Source organism: Adiantum capillus-veneris, chromosome 19, assembly GCF_014529385.1.
Source record: "Adiantum capillus-veneris isolate H3 chromosome 19, ASM1452938v2, whole genome shotgun sequence".
Taxonomy (NCBI): domain Eukaryota; kingdom Viridiplantae; phylum Streptophyta; class Polypodiopsida; order Polypodiales; family Pteridaceae; genus Adiantum; species Adiantum capillus-veneris.
The window spans coordinates 67,928,365-67,956,145 of NC_140949.1; the positions used below are offsets into that span (position 1 = coordinate 67,928,365).

General features: G+C 44.4%; 1 protein-coding gene and 1 pseudogene across 3 annotated transcripts; both read right to left on the reverse strand.

Annotated features, from left to right (window-relative positions):
• Positions 1–117: 117 nt before the first annotated feature.
• Positions 118–27,487, reverse strand: LOC147434184 (GDSL esterase/lipase At4g01130-like). 3 transcript variants are annotated; one of them, XM_086490751.1, is made up of 6 exons: positions 27,340–27,487; positions 27,046–27,262; positions 3,173–3,376; positions 2,822–2,982; positions 2,485–2,752; positions 118–603 (listed from the first exon to the last, which is right to left on the reverse strand). In XM_086490751.1, the coding sequence occupies exons 2-6, from the start codon at positions 27,176–27,178 to the stop codon at positions 326–328; spliced, it is 1,044 nt and encodes a 347-aa protein (XP_086346877.1). In that variant the 5' UTR covers positions 27,179–27,262; positions 27,340–27,487; the 3' UTR covers positions 118–325. The 3 variants fall into 3 exon arrangements, with proteins under 3 accessions (XP_086346877.1, XP_086346876.1, XP_086346878.1); XM_086490752.1 differs by lacking the exon at positions 27,340–27,487 and adding an exon at positions 2,266–2,360 and having other exon boundaries at positions 461–603; positions 27,046–27,310; XM_086490750.1 differs by lacking the exon at positions 27,340–27,487 and having other exon boundaries at positions 27,046–27,307.
• Positions 20,478–22,543, reverse strand: LOC147434185 (thioredoxin F1, chloroplastic pseudogene; annotated as a pseudogene).
• Positions 27,488–27,781: the final 294 nt, after the last annotated feature.

Consider the following 27,781-nt stretch of genomic DNA (forward strand, 5'->3'; position numbering starts at 1 on the left):
GACACACTGCTGTTTGTAAATTCTGACCTAATGGTTGCATGGCTGGTCATCCTCTTTCTTTGTGGATATGAGCAGGACTAGGCAGATCTAATATTTTGGAACTTTGACATGATGATATAGAATAAAGTCCAAAATGGAAATCAAATTATGTGTTCATTCAAGGGCATGTGCATGGGTTTTTATGTAAGAGGTGGCATGGCCCTTGTTGAGATGGCACAAAATGGGAAAGAAAGTGCTTATAGAGTGAGATGTAGGTATTTTGCGCCAGCAAAGCAAGGGCTGAACAACCCTATCAAGACTCGTTATGATATTGTGGATGTTCCTCCTAGATTTGAGCATGTGTTTCCATCTTGAATTTCTCTGTCACATTGAAATATGGACTCAAATGGGTACCATCCAAGACTCCCTGCGCAAGATGGTGGCAAAAAGATTCAACAGGATGCAGTGAATCCCATATGATATACAAGCTTGGATCTTCACATTTTGTTGCTTCAGCATATGTCCCATTTATATACTCCCCCGCTTGACCGCATTGTATATCTTCATCATAGTTGTAGGTGCCACCACCATACCCGCAGCAAGCTCTGAAAGGATACTTTACACCTGCAAGTATGTCAAGATAGTTGTCAAAAAAAGAAATTGCACCTCTCTCTCTCTCTCTCTCTCTCTCTCTCTCCAGATAGAGGAGCCGCCACTACTGCAAAGCTCGTCTCATACTCACACCCGCGGTACTCTCATTGACTGAGCATTGGAGCTAGGGAGATCGAGACACCCACGATTGAGGAGAGGAGCTTCACAACATCGACAGAGACTAGAGCAGAGGATTCGAGCCATATTATCTTGACATCCACAGTACAGATGAGGATGAATTCATCACCCATTGTACCTTTCTCTTGTATTGAGCACCCAGTGTATCAGTGATCGCACATACCCCACACAATTCCAGCTAGTAGCACTTCTAGATTCATTTTAGTATCTCATGGTATCAGATTCACCAATTTGTAACGGATTGATCTCATAGATCATTTTGGCCTTTTGAAGACATTAATATATCATTTCATCTCTCTCTCTCTCTCTCTCTCTCTCTCTCTCTCTCTCTCTCTCTCTCACACACACACACACACACACACACAAAAAAGTAGGGCTTGAAAGTAGCTGTGCGCTGAGTACAAGTAGACATCTAGGGATGCTAAAAAATGCTCTCACACACACACACACACACACACACACAAAAAAGTAGGGCTTGAAAGTAGCTGTGCACTGAGTACAAGTAGACATCTAGGGATGCTAAAAAATGCTATAACGTAATGGCTATTTAGGATCTTACAAATGTAGGGGCAACATGGTACACTTACCTAGAGTTTTACATTATGCTATGACTAAATGGATTATTGAAATGCAGTGCTGTGCTTTAGAACAGTTGCAGCGCTGTGCTGTAGAACAGCTTCTTCTTGGGATGCAGAACTTCCAATGCGGAAGTACAATGCTATGTAGAAGCAAGTGTGCACAATCTGCACACCACCAATGGCATGTATGAAGAATGTATCACCGGGGAAGTGCGTAGAGCCATGTAATGTGACCTTGATCCAGGCTAAAAAATACTGAAGTGCGAGCTCACTGCCTAAGGAAACTCTGTGGTGCTGTCCTGCTGCCCTAGAAAAGCAGGTTGATGAATCCCATGACTTTGCATGTGTGCAGAAGCTCCGACCATATCGCAACCAACATGTCAGACGTCGAGGAAGGAGTAGTATATGTGCATCTAGCCTTCCATATAATCCACAAAGTAATACTGCATATAGTGACAAAAACAACGCCCCAAGGGTGAGGACCAAAATCATGCACCGTAGAAGGAAGCATATCCAATATGCCCCATCTGCATCCTAAGTCTGTAACCAAGAAAGCTGGATCTGTTGCTGCCCCCTCATACAGCAAGTGCAAGGGACAGTCCCCCAAGTCACAAAGCCAGCTCAACCTCAAAGCATGCAAACCACCTGCTCGACAAAACAAGCAGAAGATATATATAGCAACTACCGAGCCAAGCACATTCCAATGGCTTGCAGATGGAATTTGACGCATAAAGTATCCTTAGTAAAATCTCTCTTTACAAACAGCCGTAAAAAAACCCAGTTGTGATGTGACACCTTGTATTTTTTAAGTTCTTTATTTAATGTGCAACCAGGATGTAACATTGTCCCATTCCAACATTTCAAAGCCAGGCCCAGTATTGTTGTTTCTCTAGTTCAAGCATCTAAGCTGTCATCTTACGTTATCCCATAGCAAACATTGAACCATCGCATGTAAAAGTTGGTTTAAGTGTCTTGATGTGGAGGGTTCAATCCCGACCTGAATCCCCTTGGTACCTGAAAATGCAATACAAACATAAAATGATAGATACCCTCACACATGTTAAAGCAGTCCTATTGTTCACGGAGTCTTTCAGGTGAGCAGGAACCAGTATATTAGAGAGGTAAGGAAAGGAATCACCATATTTTGAGGGATTGTGATAACCATCCAGCATTATGCTATAAGCATCAAACAGAATCCAGTGGGCCATTGGATACTTCAAACGGAACTCGCTTAGAAGCTCCACCAGATGGTCATTGTGCATGTTGACAAGAGTCAGGTAGTCCACCTTGCAGCCGTATTCATCACGATTTTCTGTTCGGTACGGATTGCTTGCTGTGGAGGGATTACAGCCTAATGGGGTCACATTCATGACCAAAAAAATCCTTGCCCCCAAATCGAACAAAGCCTGCCAAGATTTGGAAGTTTGGACATTCTCACAGTAAACAAGGAAACCAATCATAAGATGCAAGCTAACCTGCAAGGCAATTCTCATTGCGGAAATGACGGCTACCATTAGAGCAATAGGGTCAAACTCTTCAGTTTTAAATGCCACTTTTATATAGTCATTGTGAGCAGTTTCAATCAAGTAAACAGAATTGGAGAAATGCTGTCTCATCTGCAACTTTTCTGAAACACCTGCAAACTTTTGCAAAAGTGCATGATGATGCCTTTTATGAGGCACTGCCATGGTAAACATCGAACAGATTGACCATTTACAAATGACAAAGATCTATGAAGAGCTCTTATAAATTTGTCTATCGGCAAGCCAAAAGTTTGCAACCCAATAACACCCTAAATAGTAAAGAAAGAATCTCAAAATTCTCACCTTTTTTTTGCAACAACACATAATCTTGGAACTCTCTAAACTGGTCTATCTGCACGAGTAAAGTAAAAAGGCCACCACTATTTGTCCCTACAGCAGTTGAGTTCTGTGCGGTTGAGCCACTAGAAGCAAAACTGACACCTCGGGTGAAATTGGAACCAAGAGATTTCAGATACGGAGACAGCATACCAATACCTAATCCTTGAGCTGCAGATAAAACAAATGAAAGGAGCTGGAGTGAAACTTTTTTAAACAAAGAAAGATATATACCGTTTCTTACAGGCCAGAATGGCCCATGAGACCAACATAATGTCCAACTGCCAATTAAACATCTCATTATAAAAATGTCTTAGAAAAACCAGAGCTATAGGTGAAATTAAACAATGTCCAGCTGTCAATTAAACATCTCATCATAAAAATGTCTTAGAAAAACCGGAGCTATTAAAAGCCAGAAGTATAAGCTCCTAAATGTCTGAGCTGTGGACTACTCTGTTAAAACCACCCACAGCGGACATAACGATTGACCCTGCTCAAGCCAATCTTGTGAAAGGCGTGACGGAAAAGGGTGAATCGGGTGATGAACTTGTCTGCAACTACGAGCAAACCTCCTCTCCATATCAATAGATATCAGATCTATCGTGATGGATCTCCTCATTGTCAAGCACCTAGCGCGTACCGCCCACCGAACGGGCACAGAACTCTTCGTAGGCGGTGTCACACCGAGAGGGTGTGCACACGGTGGAGGATAGGGAGCGCTAGCTAGAGAGAGGAAGATCGCTGAGGAAAAACGCCTAGGGGATAGAGTTCGATGTGGTGAGAGAGAACGCTAGAGAGAGAAGATGACCGCACACTGCAAAACCCTGGCAATAGCAAAATGTTAGAGGGAGAGAGAGTGCCCAAAACGTTGGATTCTGCATTGATAACACATGCGTCTACCTTCAGTACGGCCAGGCACAGCCACAAAACAGCCCTCACTCCCTACTCTGCTCTTGGGGGATACAAGAGCTACCACCAGACAGAAATCTAAATTCTAACACCCCCTCTCAACTTCTGGATGGAAAACAAGTCCAAGGGAGCTGGCATGAGAGGATAATTGTCGCCCGTGGAAGAGGTTTGGTGAAGAAGCCAGCAGGGTTATCCTGGGTCTTCTCACGAACAAAATGGTACTGTATCTCTATATGCTTGGTCCGGGTTTCTCACAATGGCTATACAACTCTGGTTGTCTGAGTGCATAATGGTCGTTTGCTGGGGAAAGCCCATCTCCAAAAGTAACCTCCGAATCCACACTGACTCACATGTAGCACTGCAAACATCTCGGTACTCTGCCTCTGTGGAAGATAAGGCAACTGTTGGCTGTTTCTTGCTGCCCCATGAAACTGCTCCCTCCTAACCTTTAGTCGACCGTCGTCCATCTGGATCTCCACCCCAATCCAAATCATTCCATCCTCGTAGAATGAAATGGAAGTCTGTACCTCCACTCACATGGCGAATGCATAATGACTTGGTCGCCTTTAAATACTGCAAAGTCCGAAGAGCCTGCTCCAAATGTGACTTACCAAAATAGGCTTCAAATGGGGTCTTCTTAGGATCTGAAGAGGTTGGAGATTTGTTTATGGTATGAACTGACGTCGCAACTGCCTCTGCCCATAAAGACTTCAGCAAGTCTCCATGCTCAAGCATGGTCCGTGCCATTTCCACCACTGTCCTATTCCACAACACCATTCTCTGAAGGTAATCCGGTATTCCCAAGCTCTCACTTGATGCCATAGTCCGCAAAAAACTGAATAAAAGCATTGGAGGTAAATTCCCCATTTTTGTCCATTGAATAGTCTTCAACACCACCATTCTTGAAGAGGCCAAATGACTTGTACTTGTGCTATAGAAAGTATACCAAGTAAAGCGGCTGAAATCATCCACCAATAACATGAAATAGAGAGCCTTGCCGAGGGTCTGCATAGGTCCACAAAGGTCGGTGTGAACCAACTCCAAAACAGCAATGGCTCAGCGGGTAGCAAGCCTCTGAATAGATTCTCGATGTTGCTTCCCACGAATGCAAGTAATGCATTTCCCATGCTTACTCCCAACATTTGGTAAGCCTGTAAGCATCTTCTCACGAAAAGCAAGCCGAAGAGTATCATTGTTCAAATGCCTAAGTCCGTAATGCCAAAGGTCACATGTAGGTATTTGTTTCGCTGAAGAAAGAGCATGGAGCCTGTAGAGTCCGTTCTCCACCGAGCTCCCTCGACCTCTTTGCCAGAATGCCGATCCCGAATAGATATCGCATCCTCTGTAAAGATCACCTCCATGTCGAGCTTGCACACCACGTGCACAGACATAAGATGAAATCCTAGGATGTCACATTCTTTTGACTTTCAAGTTTCCGTAGCAGCTTGGAGATTCTGGCATGTTGTATATGATCGGAGGTGCAGGTTCCGACTCTCACATCCAAGATTCTACCGCAAGATCCCACCAGCATCTCAGCATCTATCAGCATTTGTGCAATCTAAAGCGTATACCTCTCTAGCGATGGAGAGGAGGGGGGCCCTTGGAGAGGGGTTCGGGACCCCATCTGATTGTTAGCCTTCTTTCTCTCTCTGTCACTCACAGAACCTTCAGCCACAATCTCTCTCTTCACTCTCTAGTCTATTGCACAATGTCAAGTGCAGCAGAAGGGTTTAAGGATTTTGCTTAGATCTAGTACTCCGCACAAACACAAGGTTACTTTACTTTACTTGAGAAAAAACTCAACACAATGAAGAGAGAGGCATAGAGAGAGAAAAGAGAGACGACACCGCATGTCGGGTCCCAACCACCCTCAAGGGTCCTCTTGCTTTGTTGCCAGAGCAAGTACCTGCTTTAATTACTTGCACAAATGCTAATACAATGGCTAAATGTTGAATGTTGAATATTGCATGCTCATGCTGAACCGACACAAAAACGCTAGCTGAATTGATGCAATACGCTGGCTGGAATTGATGCAAAACGCTGGTTGGTTTGCTGCAAAAACGCCGGTCTAAATCTGAGGCAAATCGCTAGGGCAGATTTGATGCTGAGGTTGAAAACGCTGGTGCTGAAATACTGAGAATAATGATGGCAACGACGTACTCGCGATGGAAGGTCTGATACTGAGGCAGAAAACACTCGTAATCCTTGTGCTCCGAGTACTCGTACTGTGGAACTTGTTCTGCGATACTGGATTCTGACGTACTTAAAATGAAGGCTAAGTGACTCTTTTATAGGTCTTTTAGCCATTTGCCCTACAAAGTCACTTACTAATAAATGACATAAGTGAGTGTGCATATGCCTATATGCTTAAGTGAGGGTATGCAACTATGACCTGCCTGATCATGCTACAGACTCACAAAATGCCAGGCTAGATCCTAGGCTAACTAAGACCGACGCTAGATTGTAGCAGTAGCTTGTCCACGTAGCTAGAGTGCAATGTGCGCGTGACATCCCCCCTGTTAAAGGTGAGACACAACTGCCGAACTTCTTCCAGTGGATGCTTTCTATACTTTTGATGTTGAATGCTTCTGATGCTTATATATGTATAAACCGATGAAAACTCCTCCAAACTTACGGATACTGGGGATGTAGGTACTGTTGCGATGTAAACACCGGCCAACCGGATTACTAGGTAGACGTACTGCTGTCACAGAATATCAGCCTTGATGCTGACTCTGCCTTGTGAGCAAGTACTACCTCTCGAATAGTCCTGTCGTGGAAACATTGCGGGTGAAGATCAAATGTAAGGGTGCTCAGAGGTATTTCCAATGGTTTCATGTCACCAAAAGTGGAAGCACCCTACATGCGAATGCCGAAGAGGGTTAGGGATCCTTGCACAAACTACTCTATCCGCATACGAGGCAAGCAGATCTTGGTACTTGAGATCTGGATTTTCGTATATCCAATGTTGATCTCCGTTCAAAGACATAGCAATGAAGACGGGAGCTAGCTCGATGCACGATAGACTAAGGGTGGGAGTGGCTAATAAGTCTAGGGCAAAACGCGAAGCTTCTTTGAGGAAAAAAAGACTAAGAGGTTTTTTTGGGTGCTTGGGTTCTTGGTTCTTCCATTGAGTTCGCGAAGCCGAAGCACGTCCAGGCTCTGATACCAATGTCAGGTGCTATTGGGTTAAAGGCCTAAATAACCCCTTTTTGTACATTTTTATACTTTGTCTAGGTTCACATTGAGCTTGGACACATTTTTTAAAGTCACTTATAATAAAAGTGGGAAAACCCAAAACTCACTTATTGAGTTTTCCCCAAAAACGTGAGCCCTCTCTCTCTCTCCCTGCTTCAATCTCTAGCGCTAGCTCTCTGCTGCTCTGTGCCTCCTGCTTCTTGTCCCAATCATGCACTACATCGCGATGCACACCTACCGGTACCTTCTGCTTCGCCCTTTCAACGGGTATCAAAACCCTAGGGTTTCAAAACAGCCCTGTGCAGTCTGCTGGACAACGAATTAATATTTCTCTCGTGATCAACTTCGCTTCCATCACGAAGCCCCTTGCTTCCAAAGTCGAAAAGGTCATCAAAACAGCCAAAACAGTCCAAAACATACTGTTTTTAGGTCAAAACAGGTGATTACAGCATATTATACGTCAAAACAGCAATACGCAAGTGTACCAAAGTTGTGGGATCACATGTATTGATGTTTGTCGCGACAAATTGAGTGAAAAGCTAACAGAGAGATATGTAACGAGAATGGAAAATGATTTATTTATTGCAAGTGACTCGGACTATGACTATATCTACTTGAGACATAGCGTATTACATTTCTATATTGTGGTAACCACACTCTATAGCCCATTTCACCTTCTTCTCCATAACCCAGGAAGCCTCCTTAATGGACTTCATATCAAGCTTTGTTCTCAAGTCATTGCGTACATGAACAAAAGCTTCGCAGCAAAATACTCTCAAAGGATCATAAGAGGCAGGTTATGTCATTTCTCAGCGTACTATTAGGAGAGCGATTGCAAATATGAACTGCAATTTTCAATGCCTCCCCCCAAAACTCTTGGGAAAGATTAGCGGTGGACAACATGCAACGCACTTTCTCGCATAAAGTACGATTATACCTCTCAGCCACACCATTAGAAGACGGATTATAAGGGGTTGTCAACTCCCTTTTAATCCCATTTTCATCACAAAAGCGTTAAAATTCAGCAGATACATACTCTCCTCCATTATCAAATCTGAGACATTTAATCTTGGCACTCTTTTGAGTAGTGACAAAAGCAAGAAACTTCTTCAAAGCATTAAAAGTCTCACTCTTACTTTTCAACAAATGCACCCATCCTTTCCTAGTACAGTCATCAATGAATGTAACAAAATACAATGCACCACCAAAAGACTTAGCAGGCATAGTGCATACATCGGAGTGAATAAAATCAAGAAATTAGCTTTGCGAGAGACACCAGAGTAATAAAAAGATTTCTTTTGCTTTCCATAAAGACAATCATTACAAAAATCATAGTTTTTGCCTTTTACATCAACCCTCTTTAAAGAGGAAAGAACATCAATACCCTTTTGGCTCATATGGCCAAGTCTCTTATGCCACAATTCCGTGTGTGTGAAGCAACTTCAGCAACAGCAAGAAACTTGCCAGGCAAAGCTTTACATCGAAGATAGTACAAAGTACCTCTTTTAGACCCTTTTGCAACAAGCATAGAGCCCTTAAGCAACTTCCATGAACCCCTAGCAAAAATGGTCGTATAACCATGTGCATCTAACTGGCCGACAGATAGCAAACTTTTCTTAGTGCCTAGTACAAACCTAACATCATTCAACACAAGCTCTTGACCTTTGTTAAGAGCCAAACGCATAGTACCCATTCCCTTAATATTGCAAGAAAAATTATCACCATTGCTTGCACCATATGTAGCAAAACACTCCAAAGATGGAGTCACATGGAATGAAGCACCAGAATCCACTATCCATGATTGGGATAGGCCATCATTAGCACTAAGCAATGCATCAATGACATCTTTCTTCAAGATAAGCATGTCTTCTGCATTAGCTATCACCAAATCTAAGGGGCATGAAGCCGCAACCAAAATTTCATCAACGTCTAACTCCTCAATGACCACACTAGAGGATACAGTTGCATTCTCAGCATCCCTGGAGGAATCACCTACTGATTTTTCCCCTTTCTTCTCATCTTTCTTCTTCTTCTCTTGCTTTCCTTCTTCCTTTCCTGCTCTTTCTTGAAATACCTGCAATTGGGTTTCTTGTGACCCTTTCTGCCACATTGATAACAAGTGACATCCTTATGCTTTGTCTTGCTCTTACTTCTATTTTGAGTCCTGTTGCCCGCATCACGCTTTTGATTTCCACCTCTTGCAGTGTAGGCAAAGCTGCCACCTTCCCCACTAGACTTGCGTCTAATCTCTTCATCGAGAATAGACCCCCCCCGAGGAGGAATGGCACTTAGGCGCTCTTGTAGCTCATCTCGCTTCACTTAGGGAGAATTACGTCATTTCCCCCGGAAGGGATCTGATTCAAAATAACAGCATAGGAAGGGGAGCATTATCTCCCCATCCGCCTATGCAGAGCACCCAAATACCGGGGTACAACTTCACCGAGGAACTTCGCCACAGGCATGTGCCCTGCGGTTCCGTCCCTCGGGTGCGGATCACGGCGTACCCAGAAGGGCATCCGCTTCTCGTGAGCCTCCCCACCAAGGAGGATAACTTTCTTCAGGGTCCAACGAAGGGTCGATTACGTTGAAGGTGGAGTTGAATCCGTTTAGCCAGCGCCCCCTCGCTTCATCTACCGCCGAACAGCTCATCAGCAAATGCGAAAGCGAACGACCCTATAACTGCGAGCACAGCGTGCAAATGCTGTGTCCGCGCTGAAAGAAGCCATCTTAATTCAACCACAAGTGTGTATAAAGAGAGATACAATAGGCTAAAAATTTCAGCAAATAGGAGCAACCACAAGACTTTACATACGATAGACCACAATTTCTTTACATGAAACTGTCCAAATCTGAAATTTCAACTGAAATGTGCAATTTCAAGCACATGTACTCAACCGAGATGTAGTGTTCAAAGCGGCAAAATTGCTTCAGAATGCTACAAAATTTGATGCTGACAAGAAAACAATCAGAATTCAGCCTTCCATGCCACCCATTGATGTTGAAAAAGAGCCTCATGATGCATTACCGCAAGCTGAAATTCATAATCAGCGAGTTAACCTCGAGCCAAAAGAGGCAGAACATGATTTTGATGCTCCTAATGAGGATGGACAGCAGCCTAAATTGACTGAAAATGATTTTCAGCAGCATGATAGAGCTAAAAATGAGTTGCCTTATGATGTAGAACTGTTGCCTAAGAATGTAGATCATTGGGTACGCAGGTCAACTCGTTTGAGAAGGCAATCGCAGAGATTTAATCCCTCTTTGCATCATGTAATGTTGACAGATGAGGGTCAACCTCTTACTTAAAAAGAGGCTAAGTCATGTGAGTCAAGCAATAAGTGGGAGATTGCAATGCAAGAGGAAATGAAATCCTTGTATGCAAATGATACTTGGGATCTTGTGCCATTGCCTAAAGGGAGAAAGACTCTTCCTAACAAATGGGTATACAAGATTAAGATTGTGGATGAAAAACCAAAGTACGAGGCAAGATTGGTTGCAAAAGGATATGCACACAAAGAAGGAAATGATTTTCAAGAAATCTTTTCTCCTATTGTAAAGCTTACAACTTTACGTGTCCTTTTTGCTCTAGTTGCTGTGCTTGATTTGGAATTGAATCAAATGGATGTAAAGACAGCGTTTTTGCATGGTGACATTGAAGAGGACATATACATGAAACGACCTAAAGGTTTTGTAGTTCCTACATGCGAGGAACTTGTATGCAAACTGAAAAGGGCTCTGTATGGTTTGAGACAATCATCACGGCATAACCAAAGAAGTACAAAGATGACAAAATGTGACCTCAACTTCATTGCTTGTCCAAACACCACCTTTATCATGCATAGCTTGGACAATAGCTATGACATCCAAACAGGAAGAATAAGATTATCACCTTTATCATGCATAGCTTGGACAATAGCTGGCGAGAAATTACAACACGTTGAATTCTTTGGTTTGTGCTCCGATTCGCATACCGATCACTTCTATGGATAGCCCTCGAGCTCTCACACCTATAGGGTCACTTGCCCCTTGAATTAGACGAGATTCCTCGTAGGAAATCTCTCTAAATTGTCGAGTACAAGCACCCAATGCTGTCCCAAGGCTCCCCTTGTCACAAAGTGATGACGTGGCTACGGACAGCAGAAACCCTAATTTATGCCAAAAACCCTAAAATTCCTGCAAACCCTAATTTCTGCCAAAAACCCTAATTTCCGAAAATCGCGGAGGTTTATAGAAATAAAAATATTTTTAAAAAATGGAAATTTTGAGCGACGCAAATCTCAGCTTTTTGCTATGATTTGGGAGAAAGAGAGAGAAAAAGAGAACTTGCTTTTTACTGACTCTCATTGAGAGAGAGAGAATCTGCTTTTGCTTTCAAGCTTTTGGGGCTCTGCTTTTGGGCATCCCTTGTAATCTTTAAATTAGTGGTGAGGGCCTCACTTCTCAGAGCATCTGGACGCAGAGTCTGAGAGTGAATCCCGACCCACTCTCTTGTACTTTGAACTGATTAATATAAAAAGAAATACCGAAAGGGGGCGCCAGTCTTTGGGGCCAATATCTCTAGGCACGGAACTCCGCCGGGCCAATGCAAATCTATTGTGATCTGTGAATTGTTTTGAAGTGGTTATTTGGTGCTGTCGCGGTTGATTCTTGACTTGGAGCGTCCAAGTCTGTTACAATGGTATCAGAGCACGGCCGATTTCTCTTCTACGAGAAATCCGATCCCAATTTTTTTTTTCCGCGGCACCTATGGCTTCATGCAAGGATCAGTCGACTCCCTCTGCATCTGGAGATGCGGGCTGGGATCACAACGAAGATTCAGACAGAGAGTATGGCCCGCCTCGGCCTACTCAGGCGGAGCAAAGAGAGATGAAGCGTCGTCAATTGATCGGCGATGCAACAAAGATGATGCTCAGTTTTGCGAAGGATCCGAAATTGGCAAAATATATGAGCGAGACTTCTTTTCAAGAAGTACATGCACAGTGGCAGAAAACCACTACACCACCACTGAAACCCGCTCTCAAGAAACCTTCTGATCACAAATAGTATTTCGAGAAGGAATTACAAGAGGTGGTTGATGCACGGGTTGCTCAGCTTTTTGACACGCAAAAGAAAGCCAAAAAGCACGGCAAAAAGCAGAAGAAAAGCACCGACTTCCCGGGATATTTGGGTTGTCAGTCGACTTTTGACAAGGCAAAGAAACAGAAGAAGCGTGTTAGATTTGAAGGAGTACCCATTTCTTCTTCTTCTTCTTCTGACAGTTCTTCTAGCTCTTCAGATTAGAGCCAAGAAGACAGAAAAGGTAAAAAGCGAAGCAAGAAGCAACGCTTCGGAAAGGGCAAGAGAAAGACAAAGAAGGCTAAATCTCGCCCAGAGACTAATAGTTCTACTAAGGACTCGTCTACAGACAGCTCAGATTCCGATGACGGAAACTTTTATGCGAACAAGAAGAATTTTTACAAAGCCAACCAGTATGACTTTCTCGAAGATAAAAGCAAGAAAGTCCGAGAGTTTAAGGAAGGTTGCCACTCGATCAAGTTTGATACTTTTTCAGGATACTCAGATGCTTCGAAGGCTTTGTCTTTTACACAGCAGTTTGACATTGCTTTCGCGGGAGGACGCTATTCAGAGCACTCCAATATTCGGAGAGCTACCTCTTACCTTGAGGGAAATGCTCGTACTTGGTGGTCCACGCTTCTTTTAAACAAGACTGCGCCAATTAAATGGCTGAAATTTAAAAAGCTTTTTATTTCTTCTTGGTTGACGCAAGAATATGAACGAGAGATACAAGCTTCTTGGAACCATCTTCGGATGACCAAGAAAGATACAATCAAAGCTTACTGTGAAAGATTCTGGAGCTCTTTTCTACCCGCCTCTTCATTCAAGAAGATCTCGTTCAGAGAACAGATTGAGCGGTTTACCTTGGGTCTACCTACAGAGATCCGAGATCACTGCTTGGAACAGAAGTCAGCTTCTACTTAGGAGTTGATGAGTCATGCGAAGCGGGGCTTTGCCATTCACTTTGGCAGTCTGTCCTACCCCACAGATGAGGCCATGACACAACGAGCCGAACAGACTTCTGGGAATGAAAGTAGAAGGAAAAAGAGCAACCCAGAGAAGAAGGATGCACAACCCAAGCTTACTCCTCAGGAGAAAGCTCGCTTCATCAAGGAGGGGAAGTGCTTTGGATGTAGGGAACATGGACATATTTCCGCGAAGTGCCCTAAACAGGCACCGGAAGAACAGAATGATAAGAACGACGACAGGCCTGAGAGTTCGAGAGCAGCTGAGGAACATGGCAGAAAAGGCAGATAGAAAAGCAAAACTGGTACCACATGGCGTGGAACCTGCACCGAATCAAATGAATGAAAGTACAAAAAAGCGGCAAAGTGAAGGATCAGGAAGCTCTTTTGAAGGAACCAAGGCCAACTTCTTTTCACTTGGAATTGGCGGCTCGATTTGGAATTACGCCCGACAGACTGACGCCACAGGCGGAGGTAGTTCGACTTGCACCCGGATGGGATATTGCCATTACACCGAGCATTGGCAAACTTCGTTTGCAATGACAAGGGTGTTCAGGGCACGCGAGTGACGTTCTACTCGGAATCCCTTGGTACCACAAGAACTACGCCGTGGTTGACTACCGGCCCGAGAAAGCGACTTTGATAAATGAAGGGCTCAGAGAATTGTCCTTGATGAACTTCAATTTTCTTTACTCATTCTTATGGGAGAGACCTAAACGATGGATAAAGGTTGAATATGTTTTGACCTGAACAAAAGAACGCCAAGATTTTTTCTCCACACTCATGCCAATTGCATTTTAGAGGACTTGAAGATCATACCATTGATCTGATACCTGGAAGCACGCCACCGAACCAGCCACCTTACCGTGTGAGCCGAGTACAGAATGAAAAGATTATGAACCCAGTGAAAGACCTCTTGGAAAAGGGTCTTGTCCAGCATAGTACTTCACCGTATTTCTCTTCACTGTTGTTGGATTTGAAGAAAGACGGATCTTGGAGAATGTGCATCGATTATAGAGCTCTCAACAAAATCACCATCAAGAACAGATTTCCCATTCCTAGGATCGATGATATACTCGACAGTTTACAGGGATCCTCGTGCTTTAGCAGGATTGACTTGAAAAGTGGATATCATCAAATCAGGATAGCGCCCGGAGACGTCTACAAGACAGCTTTTCAGACGACTTTTGGGTTATTTGAGTTTTTGGTGATGCCTTTTGGCTTAACCAATGCTCCTGCGACATTTAACCGGATGATGGACAGGATTTTTCGAGAGTACAGGCTATTTGTTGGCACTTTCTTTGATGATATCATTGTTTCTCCAAGAATGAGGCAAAACACAGAGATCATCTGCTTCAGAGACTTTTTGGGACACTTTGTCTCAGCAGCACGAGTGCAAGTGGATTCGGCCAAGATAGAGACTATACGTGATTAGCCCGATTTGAAGAATGTGTTCGTACTACAGGCAGTTCATACGAAAGTTTGCAGAGGTTGCTTCCCCTTTGCATATCTTGATACAGAAAGGAGTCGTTTTTCTCGTGGGGATCCACAGAGGTGACTGCCTTTCAGACATTGAAAGAGAAATTGACTACAAGACCAGATTTGACTTTGTCGGACTTGCAGAAGTCATTTGAAGTATATTGTGATGCTTATGGTCGTAGTCTGGGTGCGGTCTTGATGCAAGAAGGCCATGTCATTGCTTACAAGAGCCGATTGTTCTCTAGGCCGGAGATGACAGCACAGATATATGAGAAAGAGCTTTTGGCAGTGATCCATGCTCTTACTCAGAGGCGGCACTACCTACTCGGAGCGGATTTTACTGTCTTTATAGACCATCAGAGTTTGCGCTACTTCTTGTCACAGAAGCAGCTTTCGGAAAAGCAGATGCGGTGGGCGAACATCTTGTCACAGTTTCACTTCCAGATTGTCCATGAGCAAGGACAGAAGAATGTGGTGGCAGATGCTTTGTCTCAGAAGCCGTTGGATCTGGCTATTTCCGCGATACATCATAGGAGCTTCGAGGATGTGGTCGATCAGTATGCCTCAGATACAGATTTTGCAAATATTTTCACACGGATACGGGATGGGGAGACAATAGCTGGATACTCCCTTCGGGAAGGCTACTTGATGAAAAAGACTATGTTGTGCATTACACAACCATTGAGGGAAAAGGTTATGACTAAATGCCACTGTCCACCTTTTACGAGTCACCGCGGCATTGCTACCACCATGAAGGGGGTAGAGAGATACTTCTTTGGGCCGAGACTCAAAAAGGATGTGGAAGAGTTTGTGCGCAGTTGCTTAGTATGCCAGAAGGTCAATTTTGACAGGCATAAGACACAAGGATTGTTAAAGCCTTTACCTATACCCCCCCGCCCCTGGAAAAGTATTGAAATGGATTTCATTTTTTATCTCCCGAGAACACAGAAAGATCACGATGATTTTTCGATTACATCGCACGTCTGAGCCGATTGTCTCCGACAAAGACCCCATATTTATGAGTTTGTTTTGGAAGGCAATTTGGGAGAACATTGGCACACAGTTGCATTTCTCGTCATCGTTCCACTTGCAGACTGACGGGCAATTTGAGATTGCAATTCAGTGATTTTAGATTTATTGAAGTCTTGTATCTCGGATCAGAAGACTCAATGGAAAAAGAACTTACCTTTGGTGGAATTTGCCTACAATAACACGATACCCTCTTCGACGAGGAAGACGCCATGTGAGATTGTTGAAAGTGCTGCGAAGGTTCCATCCTTCCTGAGCACGAAAGATTAGATATTTGAAGCGGATGAATATTCGCGAGATTTGGATACGGCTTTTGCCAAGGTTCACGAGACTTTGCAGGAGTCTCAAGAACGACAAAAAAAGACAGCGGATCGCCATCGTCGTGACTTGAAATTGAAGGAGGATGATTGGGTGCTCTTACGTTTTGAGAAGGCACACCTACGAAAGAAAAAGGGAAAGGGAAGGCTTTTTCCAAAGCTTAGTTTGCGATACTACGGACCTTTCCAGATCACTAACAAGATAAATGATGTCTCCTTCCGATTGAAACTGCCAGATACTTGGAGGATTCACAATGCATTGCATGTGAGTCTCTTGAAACCTGTTAAGGGTGATGTGCCTGATGATGGGGAGCCTGATGAGCAACCCAAAGTGGAAGAAAACGAGGAGATCCTTGTTCCTGAACAGATTTTGGCACATAACGATACGAAGAAAGGTAAAGTCCGAAGGCAGTTCTTGGTTAAGTTCAAGAACTTTCCTGCATTTGATGCGAAGTGGATGGAGGAGGAGGACCTAGCAGATACTCCTCGGATTGTGAAACTTTACCTCGATGTTTTGGTTTAGCATAGTCTACTCCAAACGGAACCCAGAATTCAGCTTGGCCGGAGATCTGGTGCAGTGGGATGCACAAGAGGGGAGTCACTCTGCTCCCTTGTCAATAGATGCCTCGATTTTGATACTGAAGTCACTGATGTCTCTTTGAGCTTCAGGAATACTGAGAGCTGACAGTATTCTGCTGGATGACTTTATGAAATGGAATTCTTGATAATGATACTGATTTGTTCTTGACTTCTTTTGAGTGCAGGAACTGATAGACGAAATGACTGTAGCATTTTGGTCTACTTGATCTTGAATAGACATGGTTGCAATAGGGGTTAGTCAATCAGACATCGATGAGGTCCCAATTGGACCTAGATGTGATTGCTAGCTACATTGCCGATAAATCATGCTCTAAGATCCGAATGAATGTTGAATGTCATGGTGATGTCCTGTGATGTCTGGTGATGTCTTGTGATGTCGTGTGATGTGACTGTCGATTTTGTACATGTGCTAGATGTGTGTTCCTAGTACGTAGGTACTAACAGTCAGTGTCTACTAAGACAGTTTATGGCTTTTGTCGGTTTTGCAGGCGTAATCGCGGTCGATTACAATGCTTTCAAGAGGGGGATATGTCACAAAGTGATGACGTGGCTACGGATAGCAAAAACCCTAATTTCTGCCACAAACCCTAAAATTCTTGCAAACCCTAATTTCCGGAAATCGCAGGTAGTATAAAAATAAAATTTTAAAAAAAAATTTGAGCGACGCAAATCTCAGCTTTTTGCTATGATTTGGGAGAGAAAAAGAGAACTTGCTTTTTACTGACTCTCATTGAGAGAGAGAGAGAGAGAGAGAGAGAGAGAGAGAGAGAGAGAGAGAGAGAGAGAGAGAGAATCTGCTTTTGCTTTCAAGCTTTTGGGGCTCTGCTTTTGGGCATCCCTTGTAATCTTTAAATTAGTGGTGAGGGCCTCACTTCTCAGAGCATCTGGACGCAGAGTCTGAGAGTGAATCCCGACCCACTCTCTTGTACTTTGAACTGATTAATATAAAAAGAAATACTGAAAGGGGCGCCAGTCTTTGGGGCCAATATCTCTAGGCACGGAACTTTGCCGGGCCAGTGCAAATCTATTGTGATCTGTGAATTGTTTTGAAGTGGTTATTTGGTGCTCTCGCGGTTGATTCTTGACTTGGAGTGTCCAAGTCTTTTACACCCCTGGCAAATAAACGATCCGAATGCTTCCACCTAACCCTCACCAAGCTGTCCAAACCTGTCCATGGCTGTACTTGCAGGTTTTTGACCCAACCTTGCCAGCATAACAACGCAAAAAACCCTCGAGGTCAAAAGTACACGTCAAGGACACTTTCCCTTGCGATACGGAAGCTTTCCAATGAGCTGACGATCAATTTCAACAGCTGTAATTTTCTGTTTTGCCATTGTTAGGTGCCTGCTTCCCTGTACACACATCCCAAGGCCTTTCCGAGGCTCCCCTGGCGATTCCCTGCAGTTTAGGTGTGAAACCCTAAACCTGCAGAAAAACACAGCACGCTGTAATTCTCTGTTTTGAACCATTTCAAGCGGAGCGAGCACACCTACGCGTGTCTCAAGTGCTCCCGCACGCAATGGGACAATCAATTAAGTCAATAAATGACTTAAGTAATTGTTCATATGCCTATATGCTTAAGTGCTTGGACTGTGCAAGTGAGGGTATGCAACTATGACCTGCTTGATCATGCACGTCCTTCTAAAGGCTCACAAAATGCCAAAAAAAACTAAGCTAAGACTGACACTAGACTATAGCAATAGCTTGTACCTGTGGCTCGAGTGCAATGTGCACGTGAAACACAATCTCTCATGAATTAAAAGGAACCTTGAATACGCACTAAGCACTCATTGGTATCATAGCTCTTTGGTAGCGTTCGGGTATCAAGAAAAGAACCTCTCAGATTTTTTATCAAAGAAGTTTCGTGTCCCTGGCCCGGACTAATACTCTTGCCTACCGATATTAGCCACTCCCACCCTTGGTCCATGGCGCATCGAGTACACTCCCGTCTTCATCATTGGTCTTCAAGGCCATTAAACGGGTGTCATTGCAACCTCATGCCTTGGTGCCGTCAACATCGCAATCCCTCAGTGGTCCCATCTCCTCGCGCTTCACTTCCAACTTTGCCACCATCTCAGGTGAAGTGAAGTTGGGCTTGGTGTCGTTGACAAACAAGATCAAGGTCCCCTGGTCACTCACTTTGCCCCACGCTCACTGGAGCTCTATAGACTCAACATCCTGATGCATCTTTGTAAGATTCGACATAAGTCCTGCATTTGTCTTTGCTTTCTTACCCTTCCTTTCCTCGGGAGCATTTAATGTCTCTGCTTTCGTTTTCTCCTATGTCGGACACTTGGGCAAAATGAGGTACATTGTTTGTATCATTCTAGCTTTTGCTCGGCTGAAATATGTGGCTTGTTAGTCTTCTTATCCAATTTCCGCTTTATGAACCTCTTCATATTTCTTCTCGTCCTTGTCTTTCTTTTCATCCTTTTCTTGTGACTTCTCATCTAATTCTTCATCCTCAAATGTCAAGTCCCTTAGAAGAAGGCATAGCAATCCTGTGCATGGGCCATGTCACAAAATGATGATGTGTCACTACCATACCTGAGTGGGGCAAAGGAGAGCCCATTAGGAGCAGAATGCAAAAGGCCAAGTTAGAGTCAGGCAGCTCATGAAATGTGGCCCTAATCACGACACAATTTCGAGATGCTTACGTGACATGCTACTGTGGAAAGTGTATAGACTAACGACGTGGTTCAACCATAGTTACCCGGAACGCGGAATGGCGACGGGCCTCCCTACGGAACGAGGGAACGGCAAGGGGTCCGGAACGGGAACGACGCGGAACGGGAGGCATTAAAAAACACCCAAATAATGCAATTTTTAGCGTTATGTGTTTGAACTTTGAATACAAGTAGTGTTAGAGTCCTTTGAATCTAATACTCACAAAAAACATACCATTCCACCTTATTATGGCTTGATTGCATCGTGTGGTGATGCGCGGTCATAGTGCGTTAACAACAGACACGATGCATGCTTGAGATAGAGAGCTTGAGAGAGGCTTCACTTCTTGAGACGAAGGGGGAGAGAGCTCGAAGCCTTGAAAATTGAGGGCAAGCCCAAGAGAGAGAGCTTGAGAGCTTGAGGCCCGAGCGCGAGGGTAGAGGAAGAGAGAGAGAGAGTCTTGAGGCTTGTTGCATTTGGGAAGGAAAGGGGTGAGGGGGGAGCAATTTATAAGGGAAAAAACACACCCAAAATCTGCCCCTTTATGATTTCTTACCATTGCTGCCGTTCCGGGCCGTTCCCCCCTACCGTTCCGGTATTCCCTAGTCTGTCGGAACGCCTGGCCGTTCCGGGCACCTGCAGCCGGCCGGAACACCGTTCCGGCGTTCCAAGCAGTGGTAGGGGCGTTCCCCGGTAACTCTAGGTTCAACATACGGATTTGCTGACACCGCACTTTTTACCCTTTTGAGTTTTGGGCACCAGTTATGATATCAAATGACTTTAAGTGCTTTTTGCATTATTGTAGAAATACCAAGTGATGCCCAAGCGCTTATAAATAAGAGGCCAAGGTACCATTAGTGTTAGAAATGAACTGCCCATTGTCATCCCATTATTTCTTTTGGCTTTTATTTAATTATTTTACTATTTGTCAAAGTCTAGGTAGGGCAATTTACTGAGGTTGCTACATTAGCAACCCCTTGCCTCCATTGTATACACATTCAGTTATTCATTGCCAAGGTTTGATTGGTTCAGGAGACTCTCTCTCTCTCTCTCTCTCTCTCTCTCTCTCTCTCTCTCTCTCTCTCTCTCTCTCTCTCTCTCTCTCTCTCTCTCTCTCTCTCTCTCTTTTTTGGGTGAAAACCTTGAATTCTTTAAATATCCCGCAGAAAGGGGATTGTTACAGAAGGGAGTAACTCAATTTAGCTCTCTCAACCCGAAAGATCAGCTCATTCTAGCTTTCTCGATCTTTGATACAAGTTCATCATACTTGGCACCCTTCACTTCAGACACAAGGCTACTGTTCTTGAAAATCTTGAAAGTTGGTAGGAGGCCAATTCCGAGATTACTAAAAACTGTCTTATTCTCTCAGGTGCAATCTAGCTTGAGGAAGACCACATCAGAGTATTTGCCCAACAGTTTCACAAGTTTCGACATGGACCACACCATCTGGAATACATGTTCAGCACTACAAGCTTGTCACCAGCCTCCTCCAAGGCAGACCAGAGAGAATCCTTGTCCACTGCCTTCACTGTGTCAAGCCCTCTATTAATGAGCATGCGTGAGTTCCAATCACCTTCAAAAGTGCGAGGAGCCGGTGGTGCAGCAGGGCATTCCAAGAGCCCCGATTGAGCACCTTGATGCAATTGTACAAGACCAGCAGGGGCAGACATCGAAGCAGACTGCTGTCGAAGCACACCTTATGGAAGACGAGTCTCTTAAGGATCTCCCACTGAAAGGAGCCTCGATGAGGCTTCTTCCTGAAGCAACTTGCCTTGCAGGGGAACAGAGGGCCGCCATGTCGCCTTCCTAGAGACCAATGCGGGAGAATCCAAGGAGAGGAGGATCCTCACAAAGCACGGAGCTTTGCATGCGGATTGCGGTATCGGTTAGCTGTCTGGGAGAAGGAACGAATCCCCAGAAACCAGTTTTGATGGAAATCTAAAGCTTCAATGGAAACCTTCAGCTTGTAGGTCAGAGGTTCAAGGCACATGCATCTGGTAGGGAACCAAGCAGACGTATCTAAAACACTATGTATGAGTGTACCAATCCATTGTTGTTGGTCAGATCATGGACAGAATGTGTTCCACAGTTCATTATCTTGGAGTATATTTTGGACGTGATGTGTTCACAATTCACGAATGGGAATTCTTGGACGTAGTATGGTCTACAGATCAAATTTTCTACGAAGGCAACCGATGCTCAAGATGGCATTATTCTCAGGTACATAGTTGAGGGTAGCAAAACCGACGTGTATCCAGTAGTCCAAGGCCTTGTACTAGGGTGTCCATGGTAGCTTCTTCATCAACTTGGTCTCACTATTGATGTCCACTATGAGCTACAAAGAGGGTGTTTTGGCATGTCAAGTGAACTGCCCAATGTGATCCCATTATTTCTTTTGGCTTTTAAGTATTTATTTTACTTATTTGTCAAAGTCTGGTGTAAGAAGCAGAGGAATGAATGTTGAACTTTGCTCAAGATGAGTGCTCTGAACTGTGCTCAAGGTTCCTTTTTCTTAGGGAAGGGAGAGCCTTCCTTGCTTTGATGAGCGAGTGCAAGTGATCACAAACAAAGTGAATAGACTCTGTGCGTGAAGGTTCATGAGACTGAGAGATAGAGAGAGAAGAGAATACGACACCAGAGATGCTGTCAAACCCTCCTCCAAGGGCCCCACTCTCGAGGCTACAATCTGATACAATGATGCTACAATGATGCTGATGCAAATCTAATGGCTATGTCGAGGCCGACGGTGGTGACGACGATGATGAGACTATGGCTGAAACTGAATGCTTGACTAATCTGCAATGGTCGAAGTTTACGGGCTGATCTGCTACTGTTTTGCTTGCTAACTTGCTCGCCAAAAATGCTGCTTGCTGCTGAACAATTTTGTTGTCTGTAAGTAGTGCTGCTGCGAAAACGCTACTGCTGCTATGATACTGCTGCAGAAAACGTTGGTCTGGGCTGTGCAAAAGCGTTGTTTTCTATGGCCTGAAAATGCTGGACAGCATGCACAAAAACTCTGCCCTGCACTGCTGAAAAAGCGCTCTATATGCTGGCTGAAAATCGCTATGATCTAGGCTGAAAAACGCTGGCAGCAGGTTCCAGAAAGCCAGGTTGGTGGGGCAAGGGGGGGGGGGGGGGGGGGGGGGGGGGGGGGGGGGGGGCACTTGAGTGCCTGATGCTCTCCTTCTTCTTCTGCCAGATAGTGCTAGCTTTGGTTTGCTTATATATGATCTTAGCAAAATTGCCCTACCTAGTTCCCAACAAAAGTCATTTAATAAATAAGTGAAAAATGTCAAAAAATTAGGGAAAATAGGTTTAAAGCTCTGGACAATTCCCTTGATGGATTCTGATGGAAATGCTGATGATCATGCTGTGTGCAACCGGAGGATATGCATCCACTCTAAGTGTCTGGACACGCACGGACTGCGAACACTCACAAAAGTGCCAGATCACTTCCTATTCTAGACTGACTTGACTGAACTGAACCCTTGTCATGCTGTAGCTTGTCCACGGACACATAGGGTTGGATGTGTCACGTGACATCCCCTCCTTTTCAAAGTGAGGTACTGGTACCAAACTGTATGGCATCGAGGGAGATCGCCAATAGCATCTGGAATCCTGAAAGGGACTCTTCGCCGGCCCAGTCTGAGGTGTGGGTCGTGTGGTACTTGAACTTCATAAAGGTCTGCAACGCTTGCTTCTATGGGCCGGGCCGAAAGCGACACAAAGTTTCCTGTGGCTCCTTCGATGCTTCAACTTCGTCTAGAGTCATGCTTCTTTCTTCTTCAAGAATCTCCATGGTTGAAAATTCCTGAAACCACTTCCAACACAAAAACATGAACATACCTATTCCATGTAAAGTGACTGGAAAAAATCTCGGCTTCCTTAAAGACTTTGCATGCAATGTAGATGAACAAATAGACGGAGTGCCAAACCGTTCACCACACACACGCAAACAATGAGGTCGAATCTTGTCTTTCTGATCTAAATCAATCAACTGTGGCAATTCACAACGGAAATGCCCATGCTTTGTGCTCATACTTTCTTGTGCTCTTTCTACGACTGTGTCGTGCCAAGGAAGAGACATGGAATGTGACTTCCTTGAATGCAAACATTTCAGCTTTTCATGAACAATCCACATACATCCGTGCTCATTCATGAGTGAAACGTGCTCATCGTACAATATGTCATGCCTAGGAAAAGGGATCACATAAAGACGCTGACTAAAATACAGGAAACGATCACGAATGAGACACTCGAACAATGCGTGCTGACGAATCATTCGAACACATAGTACTTCCTGTAAGGGTGCTTTGGACCTATGCTTGAGAGCCAAGATCGGTTCGTCGCGTGTGATTGAATCTGCCTGGGGGATTGCTGTGGACCTCGACTCGGAAGTCAAGATCAATTCTTCGTGATTGATCGGATGTGCAACGAGGTTAGCTTCGCTAGAAAAAGCATCAACTAAACCATTATCCTTGTGAACAATCACGTCTTGATCATATAAATCATAATGCTTGTGAGAAATCACATCTTGATCATGCAAATCATCATACTTGTGAGAAATCACATCTTGATCATGCAAATCATGTGTCATGCTTGGGAGAAGAAGAGACTGAGAGAGTTTCCTTTTCTCGAATCTCTTGCATTTGTGTCTGCACTTGAGAAAAGAATCGGAACAAGGCGGCTTTCCTTTCATTGTGCTATTCTCTATCGCTGCCATTCTTTCTTCGTGTTCACGCTATATTTCTGCTTTTCTTGCTTCGTGTTCTAACTTCTTGTCCATCATCATCTTGTCGAAAGCTGCCATAAGATCCGGTGTAATATTTGGCGTAGATGGGGAAGGGTCGGAAAAACCTCCTGGTGGGGAAAATTCTTCTTCGCCTCTCTCGTGCTCATCTCCTCCGAGAAAAGTATCCATTCCGCTTCGAGTGATGACCATCTACTGAAGTCGTTGGTTCTTATGGGGTCATATGGTCTTGAGTTCTTAAGTCACAAGGAACTTGGGTTCTTGGGGGTCTTGGTTCTTGGGGTTCTTGAGTTCTTGAGGTTCTTGCGGGTCTTGAGTTCTTGAGGTTCTTCTTTCGCTTGCAATCTGTGTTAGAGACACACGAGCTCTGCTCTTTTCCGCGGGCGCACCCCTTGGCGGCCTTGCGCTCACACCAAGGTTGCTTTTTCCCACCTCACGTCGATTGGCCGACCGCTAAGTGCATGGTCCTCTCTCAATGAGTAAAAAGAGGCACAAGGGGAGGCTGAACAAGCCCTTCTTTCTTGGGATTCCTGTCACTCTTCAAAAACACGATTAGGAATCGACACGCCCAAAGAGGACTTGGGTTACGTGCGACCTCAACCAGCAAAAAAAATTATGTGGTTCTTGTGGTTCTTTCCTTGAGTGATACAAAACACTACCAAAGCTCTGTTATCAATGTAAGGTGCAGCGGAAGTGAATGTTGAACTTTGCTCAAGATGAGTGCTCCGAACTGTGCTCAAGGTTCCTTTTTCTTAGAGAAGGGAGAGCCTTCCGTGCTTTGATGAGAGAGTGCAAGTGATCACAAACAAAGTGAATAGACTCTGTGCGTGAAGGTTCATGAGACTGAGAGATAGAGAGAGAAGAGAATACGACACCAGAGATGCTGTCAAACCCTCCTCCAAGGGCCCAACTCTTGAGGGCGAGAGTGGTCTACTATTTGATTGCGCAATCTGATAAAATGATGCTGATGCAAATCTAATGGCTATGTCAAGGCCGACGGTGGTGACAACGATGACGAGACTATGGCTGAAACTGAATGCTTGACTAATCTGCAATGGTCGAAGTTTACGGGCTGATCTGCTACTGTTTTGCTTGCTAACTTGCTTGCCGAAAACGCTGCTTGCAGCTAAGACAAAACGCTGAATTTTGTGTCTATAGTGCTGCTGCAAAAACGCTACTGCTATTGTGATACTGCTGCAAAAAACGTTGGTCTGGGTTGTGCAAAAACGTTGTTTTCTGTGTCCTGAAAACGTTGGACAGCATGCGCAAAAACGCTGCCCTACACTGCTGAAAAAGCGCTCCGTATGCTGGCTGAAAATCGCTATGATATAGACTGAAAAACGCTAGCAGCAGGTTCAGAATGCCAGCTTGGTGGGGGGGTGGGGGGGTGGGGGGGGGGGGGGGGGGGGGGGTGGTCGTCTTGCTGAGAAGGGTCTCCAGAGGCCTGATGCACTTGAGTGCATGATGCTCTCCTTCTTCTTCTGCCAGATAGTGCTAGCTTTGGTTTGCTTATATATTATCTTAGCAAAATTGCCCTACCTAGTTCCCAACAAAAGTCGCTTAATAAATAAGTGAAAAATGTCAAAAAATAGGGAAAATAGGTTTAATGCTCTAGAAAATTCCCTTGATGGATTCTGATGGGAATGCTGATGATCATGTTGTGTGCAACCGAAGGATATGCATCTATTCTAAGGGTCTCGATATGCACGGTCTGCGAACAAACTCACAAAAGTGCCAGATCACTTCCTATTCTAGACTGACTTGACTAAACTGAATCCTTGTCATGCTGTAGCTTGTCCACGGTCACATAGGGTTGGATGTGTCACGTGACATCTGGGTAGGGAAATTTACTGAGGTTGCTATATAAGCAACCCCTTGCCTCCATTGTATACACATTCAGTTATTCATTGCCAAGGTTGATTGGTTCAGGATACTCTCTCTCTCTCTCTCTCTCTCTCTCTCTCTCTCTCTCTCTCAGGTCTCTTGGGATAGTTTCCTATGACGTGAAATTTCTCTTCTTCTCGGGTGTGTCTGTGTGTGTGTGGGTGTGGGTGTCTGTGCTAATAAGAAGAGAAAAATGGTATAACGTTTCTATCACCCAAGTGTGGTAGATTGTTATGCCATTTCCCTCTTGAATAACAAGTCTTGAGTTCAACTCTCCTCGTCGGATAGGTCTCTTGGGATAGTTCTCTTGGGATAGTTTCCTACAACATTAAAATTCTATTCTTCTTCTTCTTCTTCTTCTTCTTCTCTCCAGTTTTAACAGCGACAATTCATCTATGAAATAAAGAAATACCGCCAAGGGCGCCTAGTTGAGAGGCCAGCATCCCTAAGGGTGGGACTCTTCCACTATGTCTCTTGTATACAGAATTATTTCAAGTTCAACGTGACAAGGCGTTTTCGTGGAACACAAATGACACACACACGCACGAGGTCTGCTCCCGCAACCACCGCAGAACATATTCTTTATGCTAAAATAAATCTCATGCTTTACCCGCAAGATCTTTGAGGGATATAACCCTCTGGTTTTTCACTATTCATACTATGTCTCCAGCTATGATGCTTGGCATTCCTCAGACTACATCTATAAATGCCTTCCAGCAGAACAAGATCGTCAAATCTATGTTAAAGCACTATCCAAGGTTGAGTTTTCAAAGCATATTCACTACAAAATTCTTCCTGCCCATCAAATTGCTACTGTAATCTGAAAATGCCCCGTCACTCCATCCACAAACACTAATGAGGTCAAATTTCATATGCAATTTTTCCATCTTTTGGGTCTGTGTAGGTAACTAGCAAGCCGGGCATACAGTTGGCTCGATGCAGTAACTTACAAGCATGAGACCGAGGGAGTTTTTCTTCTGCACTTACTGATAATATCGATGAAAAGTCTACCATTGCTCCATCGACCAGACGGTTGACCAAAGTAATCAGAACCGTAGGGCTCAAAGTCTGCATTCTGTCGAAAAGGCATGGCCACAAAATTTTCGCCAGTGTCGACCATAGAAGCTCCAAAGACGTACAGGGAAGGGAGAGCGGAAGAAGGAAGCCCGAGGGCTGTGCGCAAGGCACAAGACAAGCAGAGAAGCTGCAAAACCAGAAGCAATGTCATGCTTGATGACTGTATGCAGAGATGCATGCGTGAATGAAGTTTAGATAGGCTACCTAGAGCTGGCCATGACATCAGCCATGAGGCCAACGGATAGAAGTTGGAATGTTACACCTCACCAAGCCCTTAGGCCCCTGTCACAGTAATGACTGGCCATGCCGAGGTGGTTTGCCGTGGACTGAGCCTAGCCTAGTAATAGATGCAGCAGTTGTGGGCCATTTGATTTAGCTTGTTGCAAGACACTGTGGACAATTGGAATTGTTTCGAGCAATTTTAGACGATTCGATTAGCCTTCTTTGAATAGGACCACATGGCAAAGTCAACATCTGGCCGTCTCAAAGGGCAAGGAGAGAGTGTTGGCACATAGCACTAGAGCTTGTAATGGGTCATAAAAGTTGCTTGAGCCACTAATGTGGGTCATGCCATTATTCTAACAATTGAAGGATAACTTCTGAACCTGACATGAAAACTTCATCAAATTGCATTCTATTGAGATCA

What these genes read in the sequence shown, in the direction of transcription:
- LOC147434184 (XM_086490750.1), bottom strand. Translation starts at nt 27,286, where the DNA reads ATGACATTGCTTCTGGTTTTGCAGCTTCTCTGCTTGTCTTGTGCCTTG. An exon ending in ACTTTTCATCGATATTATCA is followed by an intron (nt 3,377 to 27,045) that starts GTAAGTGCAGAA and finishes TTTTATCTGCAG; the next exon opens with CTCAAGGATTAGGTATTGGT. An exon ending in TCACAATCCCTCAAAATATG is followed by an intron (nt 604 to 2,484) that starts GTGATTCCTTTC and finishes ACATACTTGCAG; the next exon opens with GTGTAAAGTATCCTTTCAGA.